Source organism: Cyclopterus lumpus, chromosome 1 (genome assembly GCF_009769545.1).
Source record: "Cyclopterus lumpus isolate fCycLum1 chromosome 1, fCycLum1.pri, whole genome shotgun sequence".
In the NCBI taxonomy this organism is placed as follows: domain Eukaryota; kingdom Metazoa; phylum Chordata; class Actinopteri; order Perciformes; family Cyclopteridae; genus Cyclopterus; species Cyclopterus lumpus.
This window is the reverse complement of record NC_046966.1, coordinates 11595955-11605323: the sequence shown is the minus strand read 5'-3', so window position 1 is coordinate 11605323 and position 9369 is coordinate 11595955. Positions and strand designations below refer to the sequence as shown.

At 39.2% G+C, this 9369-nt stretch overlaps 1 protein-coding gene across 1 annotated transcript; it reads left to right on the top strand.

Annotated features, from left to right (window-relative positions):
- Positions 1-218: 218 nt before the first annotated feature.
- coq7 (coenzyme Q7 homolog, ubiquinone (yeast)) lies at positions 219-3696 on the top strand. Its single transcript, XM_034534054.1, has 6 exons — positions 219-389; positions 921-1099; positions 1390-1504; positions 1899-2038; positions 3077-3145; positions 3355-3696. The coding sequence occupies exons 1-6, from the start codon at positions 320-322 to the stop codon at positions 3430-3432; spliced, it is 651 nt and encodes a 216-aa protein (XP_034389945.1). The 5' UTR covers positions 219-319; the 3' UTR covers positions 3433-3696.
- Positions 3697-9369: the final 5673 nt, after the last annotated feature.

Sequence of the window (9369 nt, the reverse complement as noted above, 5' to 3'; positions counted from 1 at the left end):
TCAAACAGAACTGAGACTGGTGTTTTAGAATACATACATTACAATGACACATAATAACTCTTTGATATCTCCTGTAAGACGTGCCATGCTGTAGCACACATCGGATGTGACTGTTTGCAGTGTTCCTTATACTAAGTAGCTTATTATTAGGTCAACTAAAGTGTGCTCGGGTCAGCGAGGGCGGTGTTTTGCAAGTCGCTAAGCGCGTGCGTCATAGGCCTGCGCCACGTCCACCTTCTGACAATTTCAATGACAGTTTGCGCACATTTCTCGTACGTTTCTTTGATAAGACGGGCAGCTGAACCGTAAAGCGAGTGCCATGCACAGAGCCGCGTTCACGGCGTTACACGACGGGTCGAGCGGGATTCGCCAGTGTTTAAAATGCAGAGGTAAGCCGTCACGTTGACGTCAGCGAAGAGCTACAAATGCAAACCCAATACTACCTGGTCGGGATGTAACGATATGCAGCGGTGACGTTAGCGTTGGTTTGCATTGGTTTCTTAACTGCTGTTCTGTATTGAGTGCATATAAATGTAAAGTATGGAGTCACTAGGCTACCAGCAGCGTTACTGGGCTCACCTGTAACATGCTTTCTAGCTAACGTTGTTTTTTGAAAGTGAGATATTGTTTGTTAATGGTCATCATTTCTTTAGCACAGAAGAACAGAAAGTGGAAATGTTACTATTACATTTCCATCCATAAGACTCTACTAAAGACTGTTATTTTTAACGCGAAACTTATAACATAAAAACAAAAAAAATTCTCACTGGGATCAAATCCACCGACACTGAAATGTTAGTTAATGTGTAACCCACGTTTAGCCCTGACGTTCTCAAAGAAGCGACACGTGCATCCTTATGGATTCAATGTTGTTACGTGTTTGTTAATTTGTTGTAACCACAGCCTGTATTATATAATAGTGCCCCTGCAGCTGAGCGCACGCGCTTACGGTATAGTCCCGACCCCACGCGACGGTGAGGAGAAGGAGATGTTGGACCAGATGCTGCGCGTGGACCACGCTGGGGAATTCGGGGCCAACCGTATCTACGCCGGCCAGATGGCAGTGTTGGGACGATCTAGTATTGGACCCCTCATCCAGGTGCGTGCGCAGTGCGACACACACATGACTTTGAAGGAGCAAACAATGTGTATCTGTAAAACGCATCACTGGCCCACAACCTGCACAGTTGATAGTGATGGCTTCAAATGTTAGAAAAGTGTTCAATATGCATAAGTCATGGAAGAAACTCACAAAAAAAGGTTTTAAATTAGTAATACGTATATATTCACTTAAAATATTGCCTACTGTGACTTAAACGTTTCATTTAAAAACACTTGTGCATCTGCATCATTTTTAATACTCCCATGTTCATGTTTGTTTTTCTTTAGGAAATGTGGGATCAAGAAAAGAAACACTTAGCGAAATTCGATGAGATTCTGGCTGAGAACAGAGTTCGTCCCACAGCGCTGTTACCCATCTGGAATATTGCTGGATTTGTTTTAGGTTGGTACCAGCCATAAGCATACTGCAGAGTTCAAAATAACGTCATGAGATACATTTACTGTGAAGAACAAAACACATGCAAATAAAAGTGATTTGGACACCGTACCCGGTTCGGAGTGCTTGTAAAGTAGCTTAGTTTGTTTTGCTTGGGTTTGTATTATGCTTCATTTAATGTGTATAAAGTTAGAGTTCTATCTGCTGTCGAAGAATCCTGAAATACTTTTGTCTTAATGGTGCTTTCATCCACCCACATATTATAACTTGATGTTGATAAGTGTATAAAAAAAAAAATATTATCCTATTTCACTACTATTTTTTGGCCAATATGTAGTCAGTTGCTGCTTTATTATTAAATCTTAAATGTGTATTTATTTTTGTTTTAAATCTACTCCAGGTGCATCCAGCGCACTGCTGGGAAAAGAGGGGGCTATGGCATGCACTGTGGCGGTGGAGGAGAGTATCTCCGAGCACTACAACAGCCAGATAAGAGCTCTGATGGAGAAGGACCCCGAGAGATACACCGAACTGTTACAAGTGAGTCGGCCACTGTTTTCTCTGTAACTCTGACACTTTGCATTGTCGTGATACATAAAGCATGTGAAGGAACGTTAGTGTGGATTTTGTTTACTCGTGGTACAGAGTTGTATAGTATTACACAGAAACAAACAAGCATCTCAACAAAAGAAAGGAGTAATGTCAAACATGCATGTCGCAGAGGGGATCAAGAAAGTAAGCATCAAAATAGAGGGTTCTACATTTAAAACATCATCGCTTAGGGAAAGCATAAATAAGACAGTTGAGTGTTTCTATAGATTGTATATTTAAAAGGGATGGCCTAAAGCCTGGCTATGTTCTCCAGAACAATACGAGACTGACATATTTGCACAGTGAAAACAATGTGGTTATATCTATGCAAAAGTTCTCTATTTAGATTTGATTGTTGCCGCTCGTGCATGCTGGCCAGCACAACGTTTTGCTTTCAACCAGTGGATTAAATGGTGGATTGCATGCTTTCCTTCATTTGTAACCGCTATCTCCAAGGTTAAACACTCTGATTTTTGACTTTGTGTCTTCATTGTTCAAATTTTTGACATTTGTAGCTGGACAATGTCACAAGTTACAGTTTATGTCTTTCTTTGTTTGGGCACGTTCCCCAAGATGCAGTAGCTTCTTGAATTTGTATACATCATAGCAAATGGCAAATTACCCATTGACATGGATTTGGCATTTTATCATTAGTAACGTTTCTGGATACTTTACAGATTGCTCAAACCACAGCTGCACTCAACACATGAAGATCCAAATACTAAGACTTTGAAAGAGTCAATTCAGTTGTTATTATGCCTGATCATATTACATAAAATATTTGTGCACTATCAATCATGCAGAATCTAATCATCAATCTAATCATATGAATGGAAATTGTGATAATAGCATACATTTTAAGTTGTCTGGAGCAACAAATGTGAACCATGTAAATAAGAACATTTAAAAAAAAGAGGCACCCTCAAAAGAGCAATATACTTTTCCTGTTTGTAGCCTTATGAATGGCATTGTGTTGCATTTTAATAGGTCATAAAGGAATTCAGAGATGATGAGATGGAGCATCATGATACAGGATTGGAGCATGATGCTGAAACAGTAAGTGTAATTTACTTCTCTTTCACTGCACCATGCTTATAATTACTTTTCATAAAAACTTTATTAGAAGATGCCTTTTGAAATCAAAGTACACTACAACACATAAATATCAGTAGTCATTTACCAGTATTGAGCTGTCTTTGCAGTATTTAATTATTGTCATTTAAAGTACCACAATCTAAGCATGTCTTATTTGTTTTTTGTTTTAGGTTCCTGGATACTGGCTCCTAAAAAATGCAATACAGCTTGGCTGCAAAGCTGCAATATGTATTTCTCAGCGTGTTTAACATTATATTTAGAATAATTGAAAAGTTGCTCCACTGTGTGTTTGATATGTTGACGTGGTTTGTATAAAATTATTTGAATTTGAATCCTGCTTCATTGCAAATTAAACGCATTGTCATACTATTTAAAGATGTAAAGTATTGTATACAAACATTCATAGTTAATTCATGAAGCAAAATTGTACTGCTCTGTACATTGTATATTACACAGACTGTTTGTTTGAGTCGGAGGAGTTCATTCTTCCTGAATTAACCCTCATTGTCTGACCAGGGTGTGGTGTTTGAAAGAAGTATTTACCAGAAAGAGAGGGTTTCATGAAAACATACTATCAAGTTGTATCATGAGAAATGTAGGACCCAGTTTGAATTTTGGAGCTTGACCAACACTAGGGACTAAGATTGAATATCCCTGAATATGTTTTACATGAATAACTGCTGTGAATAGACATTGAAAATGTATCGCTTAATTCGGTCCAAAGCCTCTCTGACAGAGAATCGCCTCATCAGTCGTCGACTTCTGTGCTAAAGATTGTGTTCAGAGTAAAATGAAAGCAAGGCACAAATAATGGTTTATTTAGTGTGTGTACATGCGAGTGTGAGAAAAGATACAAATAAATGTCTTTCTCGCTTCTCTAAAAACGTCTTCTAGACGTCCAAACATGCTGTCTTTCAGACATGTTTGTGCTCACCGGGCAGCTACATGTAGGCAGCAGTACTATTCAATTCAATTTATTTTGTATAGCCCAAAATCACACATTTGCCTCAGAGGGCTTTACAATCTGTCCACATACAAGATCCTCTGACCTTTGACCCTCACATCGGTCCAGGAAAAACTCCCCCGAAAAAATGGAAGAACCCTTTGGAGCAACAGAGGAGGATCCCTCCACCTTCTCATGAAACCTGTTGACCTCTTTGTGAGTTATTTTCACACAAGAGAACTGTTACTTTTATAAACTAACTATACTATGAATACATGTAGAGTTATTACATACAATGCTATACATCTCATTAATTACTTTTTCTATGCCATTACTTTTGTTTCTATACTCTCTAAACCAGTGATTCTCAAATGGGGGTACGTGAGATTTGTAAAAAATAAAAATTTTAAATAAGCATTCATTGAACTGAATTTTATATATTCTATATTAAATCAACCACATGGGCAAAGTTATATTTATTATGTTACACCCCTAATTTGCAGCTGGGATAGAGTATGTGCGGGAACGGCAGTGCAGAACACACGCGCACACACACACGCAATGTCCACAGTTATTAGTCCAGTGGAAACAATATTTAATTGGGGGTACATCACGGAAAGATGGTTGAGAACCACTGGGATCGATCATCTGAGCACTTTGGATATGCACCAAATGTATTGACAATCTATCCAGTAGTTGTTGAAATAGTTCACTAAAACTCAAAACCTGCTGATGGTGATTTGAGGAATAGTCAGTGGATCTTTAAAACCAGGATTCAACAGTTGTTGAGATATTTAAGTCTGGACCAAAGTAGTGCCCTGACCGACAGAAAAACATCCCTAAAACCAAAAATAGTTATGTATTCACTCTTTAAAGTGTTTGACTTTAAGATCAAGATGAGCAATTCATAAAAAACCTGAGGACATTTTAATAGTTTGTAGGAAAGTCAGCCAGATGACCTATCTGAATGAACTGGCCTCTGAGAGTTCTAAAGCTCAGCTTTAGAACTATGTGGCCAGTTCAGATCGAGAGTTCTAAAGCTCACAAAAGCTTTAGTGGTGCTTCAATACTGCCTATCTGAGTGAACTGGCCACAGAGTTCTAAAGCACAGCTTTAGAATTCACAGTGCAGATATGAGAAAAATATGATAATTCTAGAACTCACAAAAGCTTTAGTGTATGTTGCGGCAATACTCAAACCTCTCTGAGCGAATTGGTCACTGATAATTCTAAAACACAGCTTTAGAACTCTCAGAATAGCTTTAGTGTGTGGTGCTTCAATACTGGAACCTATCTGAGTGAACTGGCCAGTTAAGATAGAGAATTCTAAAACACAGCGTTCACACCAAAAGCGTTGCGAATATTCGCAACGCGTTTGGTGTGAACACAGCATTACGAAAGCTTTAGTGTGTGCTGCTCCAATACTGGAACCTCTCTGAGTGAACTGGCCACTGAGAGTTCTAAATATATAAGCAATATTGCTTATACAATAGTCAATATGAATCAAACATGACTGTTGAAGCCATAATGTAGTTTTGTTGCTTTCTTTTACCTTTGAGGGAAACAGAGGGTGAATTTAGACATGGAGTTCTAACATTGAACACAGGGTGGCACATTAATATAAAAGGGGATATAGGTAAGTGCCTGGTAATGAGAAGGCCTGTGTAAGGTAATCAAACAGTCAACAATAATTGAGAGAGATTCCAGAGGAAAGGGAATTAGACGGCATATGCCAGAATGTTACCATTTATTTACAAAGGGTTATGCAACCTGCTACTTTTGCATTTAATTCCCCACAAATACAAGAAAGACAATAATAACTCCTGAAGTTTGCAGACGACACAACGGTCATCGGCCTCATCAGGAACGGTGATGGGTCTGCGTACAGACGGGAGGTTGAACAGCTGGTCCTCTGGTGTGGTCAGAACAACCTGGAGCTGAACAAGCCCAAAACTGTGGAGATGACAATGGACTTTAGGAGGAGCCCCCCAACACTTCCCCCCCTCACCATACTCAACAGCACTGTGTCTGCGGTGGAGACCTTTAGGTTTCTGGGATCCACAATCTCCCAGGACCTGAAGTGGGCCTCCAACATCAACACCATCTGGAAAAAGGCCCAGCAGACTTTGGCCCAGACTTTGCCCCAGACTTTGCCCCAGCTCAGGAAGTACAACCTGCCACAGGAGCTGCTGATCCTGTTCTACTCCACCATCATCCAGTCTGTTCTCTGTTCTTCAATCACTGTGTGGTTTGGATCGGCCACCAAACAGGACAGAGACAGACTACAACGGATAGTCAGGTCTGCTGAGAGACCTATTGGTTCCAGCCTGCCTTCCATCCTGGACTTGTACACCTCCAGAGTCAGGAAGCGAGCTGGAAAGATCACTGCAGACCCTTCACACACTGGACACAAGCTGTTCCAACTCCTCCCCTCTGGTAGGCGCTACAGAGCACTGTACGCCAAAACCAGCAGACACAGGAACAGCTTCTTCCCACTGGCCGTCACTCTGACTCCAACAATAAAGACAGAGCACTTTGAAAGAGGACTTGACTGTGGTGTCTGGCTGGTATCCTCTATCTCTGATGACGAGTAACTGTAAAACAAACATAACCAAAATTGAAACACAATTTCACTGATAAAATATGAAACAGACTTATTCAATTAAATATATTTTGTATAGCCCAAAATCACAAATTACAAATTTGCCTCAGAGGGCTTTACAATCTCTGAGTTGTGAGAATGTGTTTGCAAACTGAATATCATCAGACGTTGGTCTAACAGAACACACACTTTGAAGAAGTCCATGGGTCTTAGGAAGTTGGGATTGGCAATTGTTTCCATTATTTTCTGACATTTTATAGATAATCATTATATTGACTGATATATTCAGGTATTTCCTTTATTTCATCACCTGTCTCTACATGAAGGTCTGTACTAAAAGTGTTTCACCGAGAGGAGCAGTTATTACCCAGGTCCACAGGCTCTGATCTATTTAGCCTTGCATCAGGTGAGAGGAGTTTATTTAGCTGGGGTCGGCATTTACACATCAGACCCGACCTCAAGGGTTAATGTTACTATTTCCCCCATTCCTAAATAATAGGTTCTTCTTTACTGCCTATCAGCACAAGTATAAGCTCAAGTTAAACACAAATACACATCCCATTGATGTTTGTTATGATGGTGGACATTATAAACTGAGTGTTAAGTGCAGCCTATTATCGGTAAAATACCTGAAACCTAAATATGATGTTGTCTATTGTAAGTCAATTTAAGCGATCATAGGCTTCTCTTCTTAGCATTTATCCCCAACATGAAATGACCACCGAAAGCTGTTTAAGTGGCCGGCTCAGGGTATAGTTATCCATATCTAGTAATACCGTAACCCCTTTTATTTTTATTAATAATATATCTGTTTTATAGACAATATATTAATTGGTTATATTTTCTGATCCCAACAATGACCTTGTATGACCTCTGTGTTCTGCTACAATTGTTTCTACATTTTCTAATCTATAAAAACACTCAATATCTTACCTCCACTAAATAAAACAAGAAACATTTTTTTCTTGTTTTGATAGAACAAAAAGTCACAAATGTCACAAGAGGTCACCTCGCTGTGCATAAGTAATATGAGACAGTGGACAGCTTTGCAAATCAGAGGTAGAGGATCATACATTCTCTCTGCCCAGATGAATAGTGCTGACAGTCCTATGGTAAGGTGTAACAATAAAGAAACAAAAGTACAGCTCCATCCGAAGCACCATTTGACGAAATTACTGGTAAATAAATACAGGAAACATGCAGGTCTTAATAACCGCAAGCCACCAACTTTACATCTAAATTAGCTGTCATTGTTTAACTATAGATATAATACTTTTTATTATCACTTTTTATTTTAATTTCACTTAATCAGAAAGTTATGTGTCCATCTATGACCATCAGGAGTTCATGTGAACTGTTTAGGTTCATTTCTCAGAAACCAAAAGGTCTGCTGAAACACTGACTGAGAAATTGGCAACAATAATTTTGTGTTGGTTGTACATTTTGAGCAGCACGAATAATACAAATCCTTATATGTCATAAAAGCTTTCGGACACAAATTGTATTGCTTCTTGGCTTGGCTATGTGCAGACTGTCAGTCAGCAGGCCTTTCTGGGGTTTATGGTAACTAACAGGTAGCACAAGGTCCATCTGTAGCATTGAGTAGCCTCTGGGGATTGAATCGATATTGTTTCACTTTAGAATCACCATAAAACAGTACTGTAGTCGTCCCAAGGTATAGTTTTCTTTCACATTTTGTAAAGTGCACAAACACACATGGATTTGTATCTCCCATCAGTCAATTAAAAATGACTATGAATGAATGAACCTTCAGAATAATTAACAAACAAACATTTCCTGGTCTGTGATGAGATTTGAGCGTATCCTTTTGAGAACCCCTCAAACAGCAAAGACCCTGTGACACAAGACACAGTATTGTTCCCTTTCCCCTTGAGGACAGGGTGTACCTATCTTTGTGTATTTAAAGGTGTGCTTATATTTAAACGTACTCCAGCCATGTGCTTTATATGCATCGTCCCACTGCAGAGTGTCCTCTCCAACATGAACAGCTTTCTTAATGTTGGACCATCATGGTTAATCAAGGTTTAAGCCGGTGGATAACTCTGACAGGATTGAAAGGGAATAGTTCGACATTTTGGGAGCTACACTTATTTGTGTTGTTGCCGAGCGTTAACTGAGAACATTAAGAGTGACATCTTCTTTCTCATCTAACTCTCAGCCAGAAAGCAAATAAGCATATGTTCCAAGGTGTCTTCATATTCATGCTAGTACTGATACTACATCTGCTTGTATTTCCCAATCCCAAATCTCCTTAATATAGAGAATAATTGTCCTTAATAATAAGTGTCCACATTCACTTTCTATATTTGTCCATTATGCTGAAAAGTGTGTCAACCTTGGGTATCCTGACATGATATTGCTAAGCATGGACGTAATGATGTCATGTTTTATCTGATATTAGTGGACTGCCTCAGGCAAGATGCTAACTGTCATGTCACCATAAACTTTATGTGCAAATCACGTGCATACTTATTAGAGTATGTATTGCTCCTTTAACAAGGGTTTTCCAGAAGTGAGGGGCCAATAAGTCGAACTGACTCAGTGGTGCTTTTCATATATTTTTGGTTATTTAGGTCAACTATTCACATACAGCAGCATGGGCTGAAAAACAGCCCGACTT